The sequence below is a fragment of the Paracoccidioides lutzii genome (assembly GCF_000150705.2).
Source record: "Paracoccidioides lutzii Pb01 unplaced genomic scaffold supercont2.1, whole genome shotgun sequence".
Taxonomy (NCBI): domain Eukaryota; kingdom Fungi; phylum Ascomycota; class Eurotiomycetes; order Onygenales; family Ajellomycetaceae; genus Paracoccidioides; species Paracoccidioides lutzii.
Genome location: NW_015440947.1, coordinates 2,166,633 through 2,188,453, shown reverse-complemented (window position 1 = coordinate 2,188,453; position 21,821 = coordinate 2,166,633). Strand labels below are relative to the sequence as shown.

The 21,821-nt window shown below is 45.1% G+C and overlaps 9 protein-coding genes across 9 annotated transcripts; 4 read left to right on the top strand and 5 right to left on the bottom strand.

The window, feature by feature from the left end:
* Positions 1-2,313: 2,313 nt before the first annotated feature.
* Positions 2,314-3,122, bottom strand: PAAG_00623 (hypothetical protein; the record flags this gene model as incomplete). The annotated part of the gene is made up of 3 exons (XM_015844082.1): positions 2,314-2,551; positions 2,638-3,035; positions 3,096-3,122. 3 exons carry the CDS (start codon positions 3,120-3,122, stop codon positions 2,314-2,316), a joined length of 663 nt encoding a protein of 220 aa, XP_015700417.1.
* Positions 3,123-3,538: 416 nt separating this feature from the next.
* PAAG_00622 (mitochondria fission 1 protein) lies at positions 3,539-4,324 on the top strand (the record flags this gene model as incomplete). The annotated part of the gene is made up of 3 exons (XM_002798037.2): positions 3,539-3,618; positions 3,759-3,852; positions 3,995-4,324. 3 exons carry the CDS (start codon positions 3,539-3,541, stop codon positions 4,322-4,324), a joined length of 504 nt encoding a protein of 167 aa, XP_002798083.2.
* Positions 4,325-6,022: 1,698 nt separating this feature from the next.
* PAAG_00621 (hypothetical protein) lies at positions 6,023-7,477 on the top strand (the record flags this gene model as incomplete). The annotated part of the gene is made up of 3 exons (XM_015844081.1): positions 6,023-6,139; positions 6,238-6,707; positions 6,781-7,477. 3 exons carry the CDS (start codon positions 6,023-6,025, stop codon positions 7,475-7,477), a joined length of 1,284 nt encoding a protein of 427 aa, XP_015700416.1.
* Positions 7,478-8,660: 1,183 nt separating this feature from the next.
* Positions 8,661-10,293, top strand: PAAG_00620 (hypothetical protein; the record flags this gene model as incomplete). Its single annotated transcript, XM_015844080.1, has 5 exons — positions 8,661-8,922; positions 9,178-9,353; positions 9,442-9,541; positions 9,645-10,004; positions 10,091-10,293. The coding sequence occupies 5 exons, from the start codon at positions 8,661-8,663 to the stop codon at positions 10,291-10,293; spliced, it is 1,101 nt and encodes a 366-aa protein (XP_015700415.1).
* A 250-nt stretch (positions 10,294-10,543) lies between these two features.
* On the bottom strand, positions 10,544-11,310 carry PAAG_11141 (hypothetical protein; the record flags this gene model as incomplete). Its single annotated transcript, XM_015846841.1, has 2 exons — positions 10,544-10,645; positions 11,191-11,310. 2 exons carry the CDS (start codon positions 11,308-11,310, stop codon positions 10,544-10,546), a joined length of 222 nt encoding a protein of 73 aa, XP_015703645.1.
* A 107-nt stretch (positions 11,311-11,417) lies between these two features.
* On the bottom strand, positions 11,418-12,251 carry PAAG_11140 (hypothetical protein; the record flags this gene model as incomplete). The annotated part of the gene is made up of 2 exons (XM_015846840.1): positions 11,418-11,500; positions 11,570-12,251. The coding sequence occupies 2 exons, from the start codon at positions 12,249-12,251 to the stop codon at positions 11,418-11,420; spliced, it is 765 nt and encodes a 254-aa protein (XP_015703644.1).
* Positions 12,252-12,649: 398 nt separating this feature from the next.
* PAAG_00618 (hypothetical protein) lies at positions 12,650-13,288 on the top strand (the record flags this gene model as incomplete). Its single annotated transcript, XM_002798033.2, has 2 exons — positions 12,650-12,691; positions 12,764-13,288. 2 exons carry the CDS (start codon positions 12,650-12,652, stop codon positions 13,286-13,288), a joined length of 567 nt encoding a protein of 188 aa, XP_002798079.1.
* Positions 13,289-14,569: 1,281 nt separating this feature from the next.
* Positions 14,570-18,099, bottom strand: PAAG_00617 (hypothetical protein; the record flags this gene model as incomplete). Its single annotated transcript, XM_015844079.1, has 3 exons — positions 14,570-17,325; positions 17,392-17,859; positions 18,039-18,099. 3 exons carry the CDS (start codon positions 18,097-18,099, stop codon positions 14,570-14,572), a joined length of 3,285 nt encoding a protein of 1,094 aa, XP_015700414.1.
* A 1,268-nt stretch (positions 18,100-19,367) lies between these two features.
* Positions 19,368-21,804, bottom strand: PAAG_00616 (phosphatidylinositol 4-kinase LSB6; the record flags this gene model as incomplete). Its single annotated transcript, XM_002798031.1, has 2 exons — positions 19,368-20,240; positions 20,308-21,804. The coding sequence occupies 2 exons, from the start codon at positions 21,802-21,804 to the stop codon at positions 19,368-19,370; spliced, it is 2,370 nt and encodes a 789-aa protein (XP_002798077.1).
* Between the last annotated feature and the right edge of the window lie 17 nt (positions 21,805-21,821).

Here is a 21,821-nt window from a genome sequence, read left to right as displayed (position 1 = left end):
AAAATTGTAAAAGGGTAGGTATATAGGCGCTGCGAGCGCTATGGAGGGAAGAGGATAGTGATGGATGAAATGTAAGTGTAGAATTAAATAGTAGCTAACCACTGAATCTCTTGAAGGAACTTTGGGAATTCAGAATGTTTATATACATGAATGAGTAGCAATAGATTTTATCTCTAATTTTTCATAAAATGGGGAATTAACAATGCAGTGATTTGAATTTTCATGAAGTGCTGATTCTATCCTCCAGGAAGTGCTGATGTTAAAGGACTGATTTTTGAGAAGTGCTGATCTGTTCTGATCCTAAATGCTGAATTTTGAGATGATGCTGATCCTTTGATAGGTGCTGATTCTAAAGTGCTTTGATAAGCAATATGAAGATAAGTGCTTTAGTAAGTGAGTGTGGTAAGCAGTGTGAGGACAAGGAGCTAGTATAGAGAGCCTTGACATCACACAGGAAGTGCTGATTTCAAAGAACTGATTTTTGAAAAGTGCTGATCTGTGCTGATTCTGAGTGCTGAATCTTGAGATGATGTTGATCCTCTGAAAGATGTTGATTTTAAAGTGCTTTGATAAGCAGTGTGAGAAGGTAAACATTTTAGTAAGCAGTGTGATAAGCAGTGTGAGAGTAAGAAACTAGTATAAAGAGTTTTAACATCACAATAAGTTTTGTTTTTAGATTTTGAAAAATTGCAAGATAGATATGAAAACCATTATTTTTAAGTTATAAATCTTTTAATTTCTTAGTGATTTAAAGATATTCTTCTGCATAAGATATAGTGTAGTATTGAATAAAATTCTTTCATATAGTTACTGTAAGATAGAAATCTTTATTTCAGAGAGTTACATATAGTCACATTTATAAAAATTAAAGATTTTTATATAAAGAAGTTTATTTTTTTTGTTTTAAAACTCAATTTTCAGAGAAATTGTAATAGAAGATACTGTCTATTATTTATTGAGAATATTTTTTATTTGAATTAAATAAGCATCTACAAGAATAGAGCTTTTTTATTTCAAATAATTAACTTTATTAAGAATAATTGCATGCTTTTCTTTTAATTTAATTTTTACATCTTTATGAAATTTATTAACTTTATTCTTAATAGAATTCTTAATAGTATTTGATAAAGAATTTAAATTTTCTTCTAGTTTTTGTATAAGCATTTTTATCTGTTTGTTTTGTCTTTTTATGTATTTCATCATCATTCACATCATATTCATATTACTTTCATTTGTATTTATTTCATCTCTTTGATCAATTTCTTTTCTAGATCCAGGGATAGATGTATTGTATTCATCTCTATTCATGTTGTTACTTGCAGGGATATTTAATGATTCTACAGTTTATGTTCTTGAAGACATTTATTATTTTCTTTTGATTTAATTTTTTTTCTATGATCAAAACTTTCAAAAGAGTTACTTTTTATCAGGTCCTTGCTGCAATTCAGTAATGCAGTCCACATGAGATGTTTTATACCTCAGATAAAAGAAGAAGAAAAAGTAGTGTGTGGAAGACTCTTCCAAAAAAAAAGAACAAGCTATCCAAGCCATAACCTGTTGAATGTCTAAAGTGATTGTATTGGTAGCCTATCTCAGGGATGCTATATACTAATGTGCAGTGCGCTAGTCCATAATAGGAAGCCTAGGCTCCAACACATGAGATGCACATTGTTACGGCAGCAGCTGCTTGTAAAGTGGATTAAGATTGATCCGCTCCGCTCCGATCCCCAACCACATCACATTCTAATCTCTAGTTTAGTATTCTCGTCGCAGCTACCGAGGTAGATAGATGAATTGAAGCTTTTGTCTTGTTATCATCTTGACCCTAGACTGAGCCATGACATACATAATCTTCCAGCTACTAATTCCTGAGTGACTACACTTGTAATATATATCTATTGAGTTTAGAATGTAGATTAACTATGTAATATCAATAGAAAAAGCATTGAAATAATATTTTATATGATGCTCTCAATCGAAAGTATATTCTAGCTTACAGAATATGTCACATCAACGGTCAAAGTAAAATAAAGACAAATCATTTTTCAAATCAATTAAAGTGCAACATAAGCATTCATCTCTAGCCAAATGGATAACCAGTGTTGAAGAATGAATAACCCTTTCATTTACCATCCGTTCCCAAGAAAGAAATATATATACACCGAACACCATTCCGCCTTCCGATGGTCAAAGAACACCAAATACCCAGTTCAGCTGAAACACACGGAATAGGTAGAACGATGGGGGGGAAGAAAAGCCTAGGAACCATCGTGAAATCATCTCGAGAACATAATATAGAAAGAAATGATTATATCACCCTTGCATGGTTTGCCAGAAGTAGTTGGCGTAGAAAAACCGCGAGAATTTAGGATCGATATTGACAACGTGTACGTCCCCCTTGCGGCTATTCCGTATGATGGCTTTGTTGTAGTTGCCTGCCTCATCAGCTTCGACATCGATACCGAGTGAGCGGTAGATTTTGAGACGCAGACTGTAAAATATAGATGATGTGCGGATGGGCGCAAGCATTTTGTCAGTCTTTGCCAGAAGTCTATACTGTAGACAAAACCTAATAAAAAGGAAAAGGAAAAGGAAAAGGGAAAAGAAAAAGAAAAAATGAAATATAGAAAGACATACATAGTCGAATCACCCAACTCCCTCTCCCTTCTCGCCAACTCATCTCCCTCCAACCCCTGCTCATCCAACTCCGCCAATCTTGCCTTTAACATCTCCAACTCCCCCTCCAACCGCTCACTCTCAATCTCCAATTCAGATGCCGCCTTCGCAATGCGGAACTTCTTTGTATCCAGCTCTACGATGGACGCAGCATGGCGCGCGGGATCGTGCGAGGCGACATTTTCGGCGTGTTGTGCGTTTAAGGTGTTGAGGTTGCGGGCGAGTTTGCGGAGTGAGATTTCTGCTTCGCGTGTGCGTAGGTCGCGGGCTTGCTGGAGGGAGGAGAGGGAGTCGTTTATGCGGGTTAGGGCGAGTTTGTCGGGTTGGATGTTGAAGTTGCCGATTGTGTGTTGGATGAGCTGGTGGGAACATCAGTGGGAGTGTACATTTGGGGGAGGGGAAGGGAAGGGGAGACGAACTGTTGCGGGATCTTCTTCAAGAAGCATTTTGATAGAATTTGTGCATATCGTGGTTTCAAGCTTAAGGGTATATTTTGGTTTTTTGGTGAATTCCGTTGAAATCTATCATAGCTGCTATTGAAGAAAAGAAAAGCTGATGATTTGACTTGCGTTTGTTGACGTTTGGCTCGTTGCGGCAGTAACCTCGGAGTTGGACGCCACACATCTTGGCGCTTGTTTCGGCTGACGCAAACGCGCCACGGAAATCAGGTTGCCGGATTCTTTGGATATAGAAGACATTATTTTACTATTATTGAGCAGATACAAGTGCAGACACGGTAAGACCACCCACAACGGGCACTCTGTTCTCGTTAATATTCAAGTCCATTGTAAAGGCGTTCTGACGGCAAACAGGAAAACGGGATCATTCTATATATATATCTATGGGTTCAAATCTTCCATGTATGTTCCCCCTCATCCCACTTGCTGACCGTTACGTACTTGCTAATATCGTTATCCATCCAGATGCGGCGGATGCTGAAAGGTCAGTTTGTATATTCTAGCCTATTCCGGATTGGCACTTTTCAGGAGACCTTTTACAGAGTCCCATCAGAATCGTCTGTCTATTCGGGGGGAACGAAATGAAAAGAAAGAAAGCTGACGAGTATACTTCTAACCTAATAGTCCGCTAAAACCTGCAGAGCTGCAAGTCCTCCGAGCCCAGTACGAGAAAGAAGGAGAATATGTCGGCGTACAAACAAAATTCAATTATGCTTGGGTACTTACATCCCTTTCCCAAACACCCAGCGCTCCACCCCAGTTCTAGTCCCCGTTGCGCCCTTCAACTACTCAAGACACTCCTTTCCCTATTCATCAGATACATCATAACTAACCATCGCCTGCCGTTTCCCTTCTTCCAGGGCCTAATAAAATCCAACGTCCGCCACGAACAACAAGAAGGCGTCCGCCTCCTCTCCGAAATCTTTAAAACCGCCCGCGAACGACGTCGCGAATGTCTTTACTACCTCGCACTGGGCAACTACAAGCTAGGTAACTACGGCGAGGCGCGCAGATATAATGATCTCCTACTCGACCATGAGCCTGGGAATTTGCAGGCTGCTAGTTTAAGGACTTTGATAGACGATAAGGTTGCGAAGGAGGGGTTGGTTGGGGTTGCGATCTTGGGTGGTGTGGCGCTTGCTGCTGGTGTGGTGGGGGGATTAATTATGAAGGGGGCGAAGAGACGGTGAGGTGGGAGTCGAACAGGGCAAGAACAGGGAAGAGGGGCAGGAAACTCGTAAGGCTGGAAGGGAAATTTGGGATAATATGCCAGTTTATATCTTCCGTTATGTGCGTTGGGTCGCGGAGCACGGGACGGCTTATTCGCCGGTATGGTATCCCAGAGAGCATGGAGAACGATGGGGGTAGCGTTTGGGAGGCGTTTTAGATGAAAGGGGCGGTGGTTCTGTAGCCTTGATGGGCTGGGAATTCTTGATGATTGCCGCTAGCTGCCGATCCATTGCTCGATTCATTCCCCCCCTTTTTTTTACCTGACCAACGTCTTTTCATTTTATTTTTTATAAACATCTCTACTTGATTCGAATCACATATTTACATATATAGGATACATATAGTAATATTAGCATAGCGTTTGTTGTTTATGACGATACTTGGTTTGGGGTACCTGTATCTCATCCTGGCAGCTAACGGGGAACAAGGATTCCGTCAGCAGCGAGGTTGTAGGCAGGGTTTAGAAGAATACACTTGAAACAGGTTCTCTGTCTGTGTCTCATATTTCCCTCCCCCATAAGATTCACGAACAATACCTAGCGGGCCCTTAGGACACCAGCCACTAATCTTGAGAATCACGGTAGGACCTTGCTTAAAGTCAGAACTAGCCGTTTGGGGGCCCCAGGGGAAACGGCGGAATCCCGTGAAAAGATGGATAAAAGCATACAGGGTAGGCAGCCGGAGGGGCAAGGGAATGGACCAACCCATTGGAACAATCTGGGGCCCCATGGTACGTTCATTTCCCTGGCTTTGATGCATCGAGATGCCAAATAAGTGCTGCGGAATGCGCAAAGTCCAGCACTCTGTGGCGAGTTTTCATTTATTTAGCTTTACCGTAAAATGAAAAATGTTAGGAATAAAAAATAGGAAGGAATAAAACAACTCGGTTTAAGTTAGATCGCGTAAAACTATTTCCTCGGTGGCGGATCAAAGGTAAAGATCATATCAGCAATGCTCTCTGTCCTTTTGAAGCCGTGGTATGAGGTACGAACTATGAATGAGGTGATGAAGGGTAATAGTTACTGAGGTAGAAACCGTTGATTATTGGGTTTCAGCAGGATCACTAAGCAACCAGCCAACTTCAGAGCCAGGGCTAGAAAAACGTCATTGCCAGCAACCATCGTCATCTTCAACCGTCAACCTTCAACTTCGTCTTGGGTTCATCTTCTGAATGAACTCCGCCCGCCCGGACCAACAGTTGTCAGGACTCTCCAACATTTGTCTCCAACTTTCATCACTTTAACGATTCAAGTGTGCTCCCTGTTTTTGACCCCGTTTGTTCCTTTATACTTTATTTTCCAAGCCCCTTATGGTAACTAACCTGCTGCAACGAAACCTAAATACTCCGCCGAGCAAGTTTCTTCCATCGCCTATTTCACTCCATCTAAACACATCTTTGGTCTTTGAATGACATCTACCGGATGATACATATATGTAGTCGGTTTCTTATATATCACATCATAACCCAAAGCAAAAGCATACGTCTCACGACCTGGTCGACTTTGCCACATTCGCAATCGAACATCCGACGATCTATGACCGCACTCCCTTTCGCCCGGCAAATCAGGATTTATCTTCACAAGTATCAACTTCGACAGTGGACCTGACCAATACGTGATATTTTACCCCAGAGTCTCTGAAGTCCTTAAAACTCAGCCATGGCTGACACCACAAATTTTGAGAGGTTGTACTGCTACATGTGCGAGAGCACATGGACACGGGAAGCAGAAACGCCCCTACAGTGTCCAATATGCGAGTCCGATTTTGTCGAAATTGTGAGTATCTAGCTCTAATACTATTCAATCCATCCATTTACATAACTGGGAGGATAGGCAGTCGATGGCAGGGTTACTAACTAAATTATGACTACCAGTTAGAAGCAAATGACCCCCTACCAGAACCCACATCCGCCATAGAAGCCAATACTTTCTCCCGCCATCGACCTGATCGTACATCAGCTATTGGGTCAGGCGAGACGACATATCATCGCTACAGATCGGGTGATGGGAGATTTACGTTTACTCGAACTACTTTTAACTCGTCTGGGAGTGCTGCGCGGGGAAATCAAACCGAACATCAAATGCCCATTGGTGATCCCTTCGCAATCCTTCGTAACACTACTGCTCTTCTCCAAGCTCTATCAAGCTACCGTCCTAACCGGGAGAGACGAAGTCCTAGACCTAGGAGTTCACATTCACCAGTTCCCATGATTGCTGATGACCCCGTCAATACAGGTCTTGATATCACCGGGGAAGACAACGTATATAGGATTAGATGGAATTTGTCTCCACGAGACGCCAACAACCCGCAGACTGATGTCGATCCATTTGCACATTTGGAAGAGTGAGTTAATTTCTCTACCTGGGAATATACGATGCGTTTGTTGAAGTTTAGCTAATAAGGGTGCAATCCTTAGTGTACTTGGGCAATTCACACGGGAGCGTGGAAGGCTACAAAACGTTGGACCGACGGATGAGGTGGCAATCATGCGATCGTTCATGTCGACGCTCCTTGAAAGCATAGATCTGGGGACCGGGGGATTCAACGAAAACAGAGATCAACCTGCCACCCCACATCAGCTTGGGCTCCTTGGAACTCCAACTTTAAAGAAATTCTTGGAGGAGAAGGGAGAACTTGATAAATATGATGGGAAAGCCAGTTGCGCCATCTGTATGGAACATGTGGAGCTGGATTGCATCATAACGCAGTTACCCTGCGATCACTGGTTTCATACCTACTGTATTTCGCGTTGGTTGGATGAACACAATACTTGTCCGCACTGCCGACGAAGACTCACGCCTCAAGACTCAGAGCAACAGCGACGGCAGCAATCACGGCCTGGTTCCCGGCCTGGCTCTGGCACCAATTCCCCCGCCAGTGGAATTGGAAGTATGTTGGAACCCTACGTTATTCCAGACAGTTCCCCACACTCCACAAGATCGGGAAGCAGAAGTACCAGCAGAACACAACCGCCTTCACCTACGCATCGTGGCAGTGGCGGCTTACGATCTAGCCAACCCGAGGGACTCCTTCGGTCGCCTAGGAATGAGAGATCAGGTCACTCCGGCTCTGGTGGATTTTTGTGGAATTGGTTTGGTCACGGTTCGCATTAAAAGTGATGGAGATTTGTCTGGTCTTGATAGGACCCTTGCCAGATATGTTTTGAAATGTAAAGATCAATGGACAGTCATAACCAAAGTTCCGATTGTTACCGTTTTCGACTTTTGACTTGTTTCCCATCATTTTCCACTCCTCAGTCTTAAAATAGCTATTGACCATTACGTCTCACGTCATCCGTCTCCACCTCCGCTTCCGACCCGGCTATCATCGACCCACCCAATTAAATTAAGCCATCGATATGGGGATGACTTATACGGCAACCTTGTTGGCCTTCTATTCCAGACTACTGCAAGTCAAAAGCGGTCGTTGATCTTTCCTTTGCTTTTCTAGTACAGCGCAAGTGTTTTTTCGAGGCGGAGAATCTCTCTTGATAAAAACAACTTCCTCCAATTTTAGTTTTCGTCGATTCTCCGCGAAGAAATAAAGTTGGGTGTTTCTTGTCCTCCTGACTAGATGTTTTTCTTAATGATGGGGAACTCGTTGACTTTTTTTTCCTTCTCCCCTTCCTTTCACTTTGTTTTATCCCAAACCTTAATTTTGATCACGCAGTGTTTCTATACCCTCGTAATTCAGTATTTTCCTGGATCCCTTTCTTTCTCTTATATTTCACAATGGTTGGCTGATGCTGCTGGTGGCGGTTTAACAGCAACCCCATGATTGTTCCCTATAATATTCGCATTTTTGTATGCAGTGTACCGTGAAATAAAATTAAGTAATGCACATTTCCAACCCCTGCCCTTAATTTTGACTTTTACACTTTTGTTTTGAAAAACCAAAGGTGAACTCATGCGGTGAACTCATGCTAAACAGAGCCCATCCCCAGCCAAACTCGACTTGATCCCGAATCGCGCTCACCAAAACGCTCTGAGATGATAAGGTCGACTCCCAATTCGATACATTGCGCATCCATTCGGAGCCTAGTAATCACGCTTTTGAACGTCCATTCCCAGTCTCATCTCATTTTGTCTACATACCTCCGTATACTAACCTTCCTGAAGACGATGAACAGCAGCGGCAAACGTAGACTACACCTTCAGCCAAATCCGATGGACCTTGCTATCCCGAATTGAGATACGTATGTTTGTTATAGGGGACCAACGTATGCACTGACTGGATAGGGATGGGGATATCCTGGTTATTTCTGGCTTATATGTAGCAGAGTGATACTCATTCTCTATGCATTGTGTTGCCTTGGGCATGACCAGATCAGACATGAAGCAGTTCATGGGGCATGTGAGTTTGATGTTTCACCTGGGCAAGGTTTTCGCTATTCATGTGAGATTGCTCTTGAATTTCCAATGCTGGCGTATACGTGATGGAATACCTCATAATGAGGATGGAATTTCCTCGCTAACTTCTATGATTATGTTGGATTTCGCTGAAACAAGTAATATTGCTAGCTTACAAAATGCACAAAAGTCATGTGATGCCCAAACCCGTTAATTGGCTAGGGGAAATGCCCGTAGCAACGACGGGAACCTTTGTTTTGGAGAATCCCTTGGACTTGATTAATACAGCGAAATAAAAGATCTGCAGGTGAAAAGGAATGGTTTACATTGCTTGCCATTTAATAATAAATTGATCTTAATGAACTTTCTTCTTTTCTTTTTGAAGTCCCATTCAAGGACGCTTCCAGCTCTATTCTTGTTGTTTATCTCAACCATATATCTCTGTCTTGATATACCTCTGCTAGGCTCAACAAACAGGACAACCTCATCTAGGAAACAGGCCATCGCAACTCTTCAATCTAAAGAACTAGTTGTTGCAAGCCTCAAGGGAGGCGAAAGGACATGGATTACAGAGCATTTGTCAGATTGGCATGCCAGCATCTATGTCGTGGATGATGCGAATACAAAGTTGACCATTCCGGTAAATAAAGCAAGAGAATCAATGGTATATCTAACGTCAGTATATCGTTTATTTTCATGTTGGGTGCCACTGATCTTCCTGACACCAGAGTAATAGATATATTATCGATCACTATGACAAACTGCCAGATATCATGGTTTTCATGCATGGTGAACGTTATCAATGGCATAACGATGACCCGATTTACGGTATGTTCAACATCTCACCCCTCTAGCTCAAGTTCCATTCCTTTCAAGGACATTGACACCTGCATAAGTGTGCATTTCTGATATTTTCTAATGTACTATCAAGATGCAGTCCCAATCATACGATCTCTTCGCCTTCCCCATGTGTTCAGCGCTGGCTACGCTCCGCTCCGCTGCGCATGGATTCCCGGGTGTCCGGATGAATTGTATCCATTAAATCCCATAGAGAAGGGCCCCGAAGATCGCAGACTCACAGAAGCTGCCTACGCATCCGCATTTGAAACCATGCTACCAAATACCCCTGTCCCGTCGGTTGTCGGGGCCCCGTGCTCGTCTCAGTTCGCAGTGACACGCGACCAAGTAAGGAAGAGGTCGAAACTGGCCTATGAACGCATACGCCGCTGGGCCATGGAAACGGATCTTCCGGACCGCATTAGTGGGCGGATTCTGGAGTATATGTGGCATAGTATGTCATGGCTCTCTAGTTCCAGATTTTATTTTCCCCACCTTTTATATATCCACTCTGCATATAAACTTATTTATCCTACGTAGTCATTATGCAAATGCCAGCAGTGTATTGCCCACCAGCAGCGGAGTGCTACTGCATGACATTTGGTTTGTGCAACTTGACATGCAGTCGCATTACCAACTGCGAGAAGAGGTATATTCTACCGAAAGTTGTGACGGTGCCCAACGGCTGGCCGGAGGAAGGTGGAGGAAGAAATGGCTGGCCAGTCCCTGGCTGGAACGAATGAGATGTGACTCCCTTCTCCTTTACCATGTCCAGGAAATTTAATTTAGCATTCATTGGGCTTCCACAACGCATCCGAGATTGTCAGCAGCAGATTCTGGTTTGCAAGGCAGGTACCCTTAGGACTAGTGATTTGAAATTATATCAAGAGGATATTAATTTCAGGCGAGCGAGATATTCCTAACGCGTGAAAAAGCCCGGTGATCGTAAAAATGGACTGGATAGAAGGATGCACATCGCCCATAAACCTCATATCACATACCTGATACCATCCAGCTCTCGAACATCCGCCAACAGGTCGCGGCAATACTTTGAACTACGGATAAGTCACCCATGATATTCCTGAAAGCTAGATCCTGTGAAGTTCATTAGGAAGAGAGAAAAGTAATTTATCAATTTATACCATCGGGTACTTGGTATGTGGAATATGAAGAAACGAATGGACCTGCCGTATGGCATACCGCGACCAGGGAGAAAACTATTGCACTGGCTTTGTATGCATTTAACATTGTGTGATTTTTAATGCTGGGTTTGGATATAGATTTTTACTTTGAATAAGTACGGGGATGGAGGGGTTATACTAGCATAATGGCGGATCGTTGGATAGACGTGGGTTATTTATATGACGTGATTGAATTTGTCTGGATCTATTGCATTGTGGTTAGGAGGGAAAGCTTTGTTCGACTTCGGGAGCCAACCTTGGCTAGCAACTCAAACCGTTAATTATTGAAAGAAACGTCTATATATCGGCAGGGTTCATGCATTTGAGGCTGTCTGTACTTGTTCTATGCTGATTTGTGCTGGTTGTCAGCAGAGTCTGTGCTGCATGCAGAGCCTTGTATATGCTCCTTCTGCTGGAATAATTGCCAAATCCCCTTTTCTCTCAAAACAGAAATCGTACCATTCCCTCTTCTCGGTCCATATTCTCTTTCCTCATCTCCTTCATTAAGGTCAGTCCCCCTGGACTCTGACGCTCAACCACGCGATCTAGCTTATCTTTTCCAGTGACCATGAACCGCATGGCACATGGTGCGGCCTCTGGTTTTCCTTGCCCAGGAATACCTGAATATCCCAAATTCGACTGGTTCAATCCTGAACTTGGGAATGCCTCAACGTAATATCATTTACCTACTTTTCATAGATAGAAACCCCAGCGTTTCGCTGTGAACCATCGAAGTCGGATAAGCCATGCTTCGCTGTGGGTACGCGGTCTGAATATGGAGATTGATTGCGGATACGTCATCTCATCAACCAGCCATCAACTCATTCAGTCTTCTCACCAAGTCCCTTGATTTCCTCCCCGTTCCACGTCAAACACACTGTCTTATCAAACCCGCCATGCTCCTGCGCTTCAACTACATGCTTAACCTCAACCCCAAGCCCGCTCAAGCCCACATCCTCCGCACATTTATTCCACAGAACTTGCCTGACATGGCCATCCAATTCCGCGAAAATCCATACCAATGGATACCTACTCTTCAACAACGCAGTCCGCAGGCCCTTCGTAGACTCTCTCGAGCTAACCAACATGCCCAGTATGCCCAGACCACGCCATCCCACTGGGGCTCCTAAAAACGTCCCCTCCAGTTCCCGAATCACGTTTGGGCCGACTTTATTCTTCAGAGCTTTGCATTGCACTATGACGCGCAGTGGTTGTAAAGCTGAGTCGGGGAGATGCCAGGTGCCCACTAGATCTATACCGGAGTCTAGGCGGCCGCCTATGCGGGTCAGATCGAGAGCAAAGCGGCGTAGGCTTTCTCTGGTGGTGTACTCGTAGTGTGTACCTACGTATGTTGTACTTTTACGGTCGAGAGATGTTCTGGCTGCGTAGTCGAGGAATGAAGGGAGGTCATGGTGGTTAGAGGTCGGGGAGGGGGGAGGGATTGGCGGGCGGAGAGCTGAAGAGAGTAATCTGCGGGGACATTGAGGATGGATGCGGGGGACTAAGAGGGAAGATATCATCGAGAATACGCTGAGAGGATAAGGAAGACAATGGAACTCTTGAAATTGGTTGTTGCTTTAGTGTTTACCCTTATTTTTTGGGTATTTTTTTGGGGGGGGTTTTTTGCGGAGAGCTTCCAAGATCAGCACTGCGCCAAGCCAGATCATGACTTCGACATTAACTAATGAGTTAACTATCTCTATCGCAGCAGCACAACTGAACTTCAGCATCTTAACATCAACCCCACTACTAGTATACAACAGTAACATCTCCTACGTATATTTCCCATAAATCTAAAAATCATTAACCTCATTCCATTATTCATCCTACTTTGGTACACCTTAGCAACCACCTGCAACACTCAACACCGCATCAACACAGCTCCGCTCTGCTCTGCCGTCCGCTGTGCTACCCTGAGATGGCGGACATCCTCACACAACTACAAACATGTCTAGATCAAGTACATATGTCCCCGTCATCTAAATTGAAAGAACGCAAGATTAGAAATCCAAATCTAACAACCCGCATCTAGCTCGCAACCCAATTCTACGCAACCCTCTGCTATCTAACAACCTATCATGACCACTCCGCCGCAATCCGCCCCTCCAATATCCCCACCGCAATCCCACAACTGAAAAAGATCCCCAAAAATCCTCCTCCCAGCATCTCTGCCGCCACCGCCACGACAACAACAACAGGTGGAACTGCCTCCACTCCCCAACCACAACAGCAACCCAACACCCCTGTTGCTGAACAAGCACCACCAGCTCAACAACAGCAGTCACCCACAGAACCTACCCCAGACACCGCCGAGGTCTTCGCGCAGCGTCAGCGCGAGCTAGCACGCGATCTTATCATCAAGGAGCAACAGATTGAGTACCTTATCAGCGTGTTGCCAGGGGTGGGGAGTAGTGAGGCGGAGCAGGAAGAACGGATTAGACGGCTTGCAGAGGAGTTGAGAGTTGTCGAGGCTGAAAGGAGGGTGAAGAGGAGAGAGATGAGGAGGCTAGGGGAGATGGTTGATGAGTTATTGGGTGCCGTGGAAGGGAGGGGGTGAATGGGAAACGTTGAGCAAGGCGGATTTTAAGAAAGGGGTGGGGGGGGTTTGCTGTTACTTTTGGTTTTGGATCGGGGAATTTTATGGGGCGATTGTGGTGACTAGAGGGTTTGAATGGGTGGAGTCTTCTTTGTTTTCGGATCCTTGAGTTATATTTTACTATTTTCCCGCTATTTTACCATGCTATAGCTCTCTTTATGTTGCCTGATATACCCTTTGGTTAGCTGACGTTTTCCATATTGACAACTACCCTAAAATCAACCCCAAAATTACACACCACGTTTCATCTGTATGTTCAACAGATGGCAGCTGGCCTGTTCAGTCCTCTCATGTTTGTATCTGCTCAAAGGCCCAAGCTCTCTGCCCATTTATGGATAGATTCTTTATGCTGGCATGAAGTACGTGATATGGTTCACTCAGCAGCGGAGAAACTCCCTCATCACGATATTATGCGCTCAGAGATCAGAAATATTACTTTTCCCCAGATATATCTAGCTAATTTCTATGTCTTCAAGATTTATTTCCGCCCTTTTGGAAACAGAGCAGTCGGATTCGGTTATGAATTGAGAGATGAGGTGGGTGGGAAGAAGAGAGACGTAAGAGAAAACAGATTCAGGAGAAAACACAAGGATATCAAAAATTCAAGAGCCATAGAATGAATAAAAGACGTGAGCACCATTTAGAAAAGCTAGCGTCATAACCCGCCGAAGAGAAGAAAAAGAAAGCGTGTTGCGTGCAAATAATCCCCCCAAAATTAAAGGTTTTGGACTATAAGAAATAAATGGCAAAAAAAAAAAAAAAAAAAGGTGAGAATATAATGGCGATCTTAAGTTTGAACCAGAGGGAGGAAAGATATGGAGAAGATATGCAAAATGCTTCAAACAGGAAGCAACCGACCAGCAGAGTTATTTTTTAGGGAGAAGGGGAATAGGAACTAAAATCCGATCAGCAACCGATGCCAGGCTAATTTTCAAGGATGTACCCGGACGAGAAAAGGAATTGGGAGGTCAATGCCAACGTACGCCACATACCGCCGTAGATAAGAGAATGATGTGAAAATCGTATTTCGTGTGAGGGAGGTTATGTTCAAAAGCGTGGGATGCCATGTTACGCAGGGAAGGCAGGGAAATAAGACGTGGGGAAATGCGGAAGTGTAGAAGGTTGCAATATGACCCCTATTCGCCTGGACCTCGTGTGATGTTGGCCGTAATACATCTACTAGAAAAAGTAAAAAAGAACGTTTGACAGGAAGCAAGGAAGATCTATGAAAGAGCAAGGATTTCACGTGAACAGGTTCCGATACTCTTTCATCCTCTCCAGTTGCAATTCTCTCCTATCCAACCTGCCCCGATTCAGACTCATATCAGCCATCTGCTGCTTCTTCCTCGCCAACTCCGCAATCTTCTCCTCAATGCTATCCTTCATGATGAACTGGATCGTAGTAACCTCCCGCGTCTGACCCAAGCGATGCACCCGGTCCACAGCCTGCGCAATCGCAGCCGGGTTGTACTGCGGCTCCATGATATAGGCTCTAGATCCTGAGGTCAGGTTCAGGCCGACGCCGCCGGCCCCGAGCGTGGCTAGGAGGATGGTAACGTTGTCGTCATCTCGGAATGCATCTAGGGCGGCATTGCGCTGTTTCAGAGACATAGTTCCGTCGAGCCGGGTGAAACTGGTTATTCCGTTGTCTTCCAGGGCGATTTGGATTAGGTCCAGATGCGATGTCCAAGAGGAAAAGACGATGCTTTTGATGGGAGCTTTTTCAGGGCTTTTCTTGCTTTCTTCGATGGTATCGAGGAGGTGTGAAATGAGTGCTTTCGTTTTGGTATGTGGTCCCTCATACTGGCCAAATTTCTTGGCTTGTTTGGGATTCTGCCGCGAGGAGAGTTGATATGCTTGGAATTTCTCAAAGCCTTGGCGTGTAATGGCCGAATATGTGACGGAAATCAATTCCTTGCAGAATGTACAGCTAAGCTGAGATCGTTTGCCGGCGCTTTCACCAAAAATTTGTTGAATGGGCGGGAAGCAGTCTGCACAAACAAGGTCATAACATGGTAACATGGCTGCAATAACTGGATCTTTATTGGACGGGCTTTCTTCTGGAGATTGGAGTGTGATGTTATTACCGCACTTTGCGCACACATCTGCGCCCGATTCTTTCATGAGGGCGAGCATTTCATATGCCTTCTTTTCTGTGGCACTTGAAGATTTCTCGTCGTCTGGCTTCTCTAAATCTAAATCGATAGCGTCATATGCACTTAAGCCTCTAAACCTATCACGATCTTGCTGATCGAGGAGTTCCTTCCCATGAGCACTGATTTGTCTCAGAACCATCATCGCCTTCAAAACTAAATGATACATCTTCCCCCGCATCTTTTCTTTGCTCTCTCCAGCAATAGCATTCATCATGACATTGGACTCCTTCCTGAAAAACTCATGTAGCATCTTTTCTTGCTGTGAGAAAGTTAAGGTGATTATCTTGTCGTGACGGGGTGGCAGATTGATACGATCCTTGATGCGACGGAGGGTGAACGAGTCAACCAACATACGAAGGTTCGGGATTGCCTTAGGATTTTCACTTTTAAAAGGGGCAATGATGTAAGTGGCAAACTGAGCCTTTTCAATATACGGATGAAGCCGTAGAAACCTGGTTACAGATGCTAGGTCCTCAAGTCTGTTCTGGATTGGCGTTCCAGTCACTGACCAGCGACGTTGGGCATCCAGAGCAAATATAGCCTGACTTTGACCAGCGCTTTGCTCCCTAATAGTGTGTGCTTCATCAAGAACAATACGGAACATGTTCATTCGAGTGAGTGGACTTGTTCCTCTTTTAGCGTTTTTGCCAGAGAGTTCGCTGAGTATTGTACTGTAGGTAGTGATGACCAGGTCGTACTTTGACAATTCAGCGGGATCCTCCGTTCTTGTCGGGCCATGGAATACATAGTATGAAAGGGCACCCGCTTCCAAATGTTCCTCGATTTGGCTTACCCAGTTTCCAACAGCACTCAAGGGGCAAACTAGAAGGGTAGTCTTCACATTCCGTGTGACAGGATTGTTCAATAATCTTTTATCGACGGTCTGCACCTCCCACTCCAGTGACTCCAGATTCGTGGACATCACCAGGGATAAAATGCTTAACGTCTTACCTAGTCCCATCACATCCGCTAGCAGGCCACCGTACACTTGTGGCGGCTCTTCGAACGAAGTAACACCACTGATGATCTCCCTGTAAAACTTTTGCCCATTGGGTTGATGTTGAATCCTCCATAAAGAATTATTTTCAGCTTCGTTTTCACCAAACTTTCGTGGTTTTTCTTTCTGCAACATATACCACAATGCCTGTCTCTGATGTGGAAGTAATGGCGTTTTTATCATGGGAGGTGGCTCCATTTCCGGGATATCTCCCGTACTGGTCAATCGATCAAACATCTTCGTAATAGCGCTGTTAATTTCTTCCGCTGTCCGTGTTTCTGACTGAACAACAAGACGATTTGTGGTGCTAGCTGCTTGTATGAGACGCCTCTCGGAATGGGGATTGTAAGTTGAAATACCTGCTTCAACGGAATTAGGAGTTCCCAACCATACATTTTTCTGCCCGAGATGTCTCCCGATCGCGTCTGCCATCTTCCTAGGCCCATAGATGTTTATTGTAACACGGTATATTTCGGAACAAGACTGCCCAGGACATTCGTTTTCTTTCTTCTTGCGGACGTCCAGGCGAGCTTGAGTTCGCACCTTAGTGATCGTCGAGTCGAGGAGTGGCACCAAAGCTGCAGAAACGCGATTATCAATGATCCCGAATACGCTTTGAGAAGGATCCGAGACCTCAATCCGAGTATCTGTGCCACGAGTGCGCAGAAGCGTACATCGAATAGAAGGCCAGTCGGATGATGTGGCGCCAAACACGGACTTCATTGGACGAGGAACTCTGTGTGCGTGAACAGTAGCACCTTCGATTCTGCCGTAGCAAACTTCCTCCATTCCCAGGTCTTTATTGCCAAGGAAAACAACGTCATCGTCTTCATTCTGCCCGTCGTCTGAGGAAAAGGGTTAGCACACATACACATATAGATATGCATGATAGAATATTCTGAAGACAGTACCTAAAGTAAGGTCTATAGTAGCCACCTCAGAAAGTGAAGGTGTACTATTCTCAGAACATTCCTTCATGTACTCTCCCAGTCCTCCTGCGGAACCAGAAGCGAACCTGCCCTCTGTTCTACTAGCAGCGTGGTCATGGTCACGTTTTATCCGTTTCTGCGGTTGAGCTGCCCGTTCTTCAACTCCATACATGTCTTCTATCATTCTTTGATGAAGCTCAAACCGAATTGCTTTGGGGTCTCGGGTTGAATCGGGTTTCTCGCTTTGGGCATCGCTCACGTTTCTGCAGGAACGGGAATTACTGGCATCCTTTATGCTAAGCTGAAGAGAACTTGAGTTTCGAGATATAGGCGCACTAGCCGGTGGTTTTGATTTGCGCGGTTCCAAGCCTCGAGGGCTCAACAGCGTCCTGGGGTCGAAGACGTTCCCCGAAGGCGCTCCTTTGGGTCGCGGAGAGCTGGGCCCAGAATCTATTAAAAGCAGTATTAGTGTTGTGAGATAAATAAGAAAATATGGTTTTAAGAAGTGGGAAAGAAGGGATGATAACATCGAAGTTGAAGAAAAGCAAATTTATGAATGATTGCGACGCCGCAACAAAGACCAACACGTTCGAGTGAGCAAATGAAAGCTCACTGGAACCTAACCTTACCCTTTATAGACTGTTTTTTGAACGCCTTCGGATCCAGAAGAACTGCCGCTGGTGTGTCCATGATGAATCAAACCGTTCTCTTTCCTCGAGATATATAAAGGGCTCTCCTCAAATTGATTAAGACAATAACGTCAACTCAAGCGAATGAATGTATCGACTGAACATGGAAAAGACGTCACACTTGCATGTGTAGAGGTCTCATATCGAGGGTTAGCCTGTATCCTCAAAGCGGGTCGAAATTTAAGGGTCAAATTAAGTAAGATTTGTGAAGGAATCGAGGGCAGAGACAGCTGAGGAATCGATGAGCGCAGCTAGCCGTGAATCGTTTGGGTGAAGTAGTTAATAGCCTCAAGTGCACCAGGACACTCGCGAAGTTATGTTTAGGAAACAGCTCAATCTGTTCCGCAGTGATAAAGGAGAAGTAAGGCTATCCATTCAAATACTGTTCAGCCCAGTAAGACACTGGTGGCAAATGTATAGGAGGATGCGAATGTGGAATCAGGCGCGAGGTTGACTGTTGACTATAGAATGAAACGACGCAGCGAGAATCGAGCGGGTGGAGACAACCGCTAATAGTATATAATATGTTATATAAGTGGCATGTGACCTCGTGCTGCTGATTCAGCGAAGTCAACAATCCATGCTCTGAGAATTTGCCGTAGAATTTGAGATTCCGACAACCACCTTAAATAATTGTATATATCAGAAAAAGTATTAACATGGGGTGGTCGCATGTTACCATATACATTATTCTAGCCATAGCCGATAAGAAATATATATAAGAATCTGGTCATACAGTACCGAGAAGTCAAGAAGTCAAGAAGTCATGTAAGTCAACCCAACCGTGAGTGATCTAAGTTGCGCGATTCGAACCCGAAAGCACCATTAACATAGGAGAAACGGAAGCTTGATCCTCAATCCATGCAAAAACAATATAGGCCATGATGTAGAGAACTGTATGTTACTTCTAACCAACCGGACAAAGATAAACATCCATAGTTGGAAAGAGATAGGGAAGAAAAAAAAATTCGATAAATTAAACGCGAATATGGCAATTGCGCGAATATAACTCCATACGCTCATGCCATGGACCAACTATTTATCCATGATCTGGCTGATCAACATGCGAAGGGAACTGTGAAGATAGAAGAGGAAAGAATTAAGAGAAACATGTAATAAAAACCAGTCATGGAGAGAACAGAGGAAAAGTTGCGGGAGAGCCAAAAGTAAGAAAATTTGCCCAGCAAAGATGTGAAAATGAAAACAAAACAAGGATCCGTCCCAGCAAGAAAGAGAAAAAATGGCTGGGTGATTGGTTAGTTTATATGTTCAACACCATGTAAAAACAGGATTTTTGCTCTTAACAGCTTCGAGTCTCTCGACGATGACCTTGCGCTCGTTGCCTTCCATCTCCTCTGCAGCCGCATAGCCAAGGTCACCTTCAAGATCATCGCCGCCGAACATAATCGCATTGCTACCCCGCCGCTGAGGCACGGACAGGTTCTTCCTATGGACCCGTTTAGCCTCAACGAATAATTTGGGCCCTGATCGACCACCCGTCGAACGGGCGGGAACGGAAGCCCAGCTGGCTGCGAGATCCCTGTCGTCTTCACCGGTACCGTCGAAGCTCCTAAAGGCAAAATCACCAAGTGAAGTTGGGCTGCCAGCACCCTCTACTCTGCTACTGGATTCGACAGAGACTCTATCGCGTGACAATTCAAATCTATTGGGGTTTGGCAGTTCATTTGTCGGTGAGCTGAGATTTAGGAGATCGCGGTGGTTACTGCTGTCAGACGATATCGCGACGCTGATATCCATTTCCTCCTGCTCGCGAACTAGCTCTTGTCGTCTCTGCATTTCAGCGGAAGGGACGTGGAGTGGAATGGCGACAGGGATATCAACTAGATCATCCCAAACGCACACTCTCGTTCTGCGGGTGAGCTCGAGGGGCCCATGGTCTGGTTGTTTGAGTGTTTCAACCACATTCCAAGCTTGACCTTTCATTACCGCTATTTGTCGCGCAAACATGCTTTCCTTGAAGTCGGAATCTTGGCTGAATACCCGCCGTAGAGCGGTTTGTGTGCCGCTCCACCAAGCGGTGGAGGTAAGGAGAGGTAAGAAATGATCGCGTGTTTTCTTTGAGAATGGTTGGCCGATAAGGGAAACAGGGAGGAAGAGCCATCCAAAAGGGAAACTTCGCCACTGAGCAGGATTGTTAGGCATTCATCTTTCATCATATTCACAACAACGAGAGATAAATTGAACTTACAGCATCAGGATGCTTCCACGGCCACGATAAGCTGTTATCAATGGCTCCGATAGATATGGTGGCGTGAGGGTGCTCTGGTGCATTGGAAGGTGTTCCTGAACGGCTAACAGCAACCATAGTTTCCTGGCGCCTATATGGGTAGAAATCCGAACCGAGACGCTCTGAGCTTGTAGAAATAAGCTGCGGTGGAGTCTGTTCGTCATCGTCGGTACTGTTTGTGGTGCCATTTGCTTTTGGTGGTTCAGCGACGATAGAAACGTCCTCGGTCTGCCAGTCGACTTTTATCATCCAATTGTCCAGTCCGCGATCTGTATTCCGCATGATGTAATCTAAAATAACTAGTTTTTCAAGCTCCTCCCGGAAGGATTGCTTGAGGTTTTCGGTCCAATGGAAACGAGGATGGGGCGGTTCTTCTAGGGGAGACGGAACGTAATTCCCGTCGTCGTATTCGTCTTCGCCATCGGAGTGGGCACCGGACGGTCGGCATGCCTTGTTCCAGGGACGCTTTTTCTTCCGCGGGGCATCACCTGCAGAGAAACCGGAGGAATGTTGATCTGGCCAGGGGTGTTCACGTAGAAATATATTGGCGTCCTTATAGCCCTTTAAGAAAACTTGAAAGCTACCTACTTTCGCTGGCAATTTTTTCTTGTTGCCCCATGCCCTGCGGCGGTCCCAGAAGTCGTAGTAAAAGGATTTGGAGGACAGGTAGACTATGTCAGTGTATGGAACAAGATTGGTCCTTAGGCGGGTGTCCAGGACGTAAGCGGCAGCTTCGGAAACATACGATAAATTCGGAATTAAACAAGCACGGCCAAAAAAGCAGGGAAACAAGTTCCTGTGTATCCATTTGGTCCACTTGGGGTTTCGTGAGGCATAGGGTTCCTCATCTTTCGGCTTGAAGACACCCACCACCTTCCCTTGGCTGTTTCTCGCAAAGTAACTACCAGAGCTACCTTGTGATATCATTTTCGGTTGTATACCCAGCTCGATTGCAGTTCTAACGCTCTCCACAACGGCGTCAAACTCCTCCTTAGTCATCCGGCCCTCCTCTAGAGGGTGGTTTTCGAGGAATTCCGAGGTGACTGGACGAATTCCATCGGGAGGTTGGAAAACTGAATGGTGTATCTCTAGTTTTTCCTCTGCCGCAGTCTTCCCCCTGACCTTGTTAATCTTAAATTTGGAGGCAATTTCCTCCGCCCACTTCTCAAGTCGCATGTTGATGGCCTTTATATCCACTCCTGAATTGCTACGCACATGCCTTCGAGGCCTGCTTGAACGACGCCGGTAGCCCACCGGTGAAGACTGTCGTGAAGCATGCATTGGGGGATGTGAGTGAATAGGGGTATATCGGGGGCCTGAAGCTGACGACAAAGGTGGAGGTGCGCTGAAGGGGTCCTCCTCATCAGAATAGTCATAAAATACATGGGATCTTTCTTCATCAGCTTGAGCAAGGCGCTCATAGCCTGAAGTGGCAGGACGATGTTTCTTATGCGACATGGTGGAGGGGTGGGCGG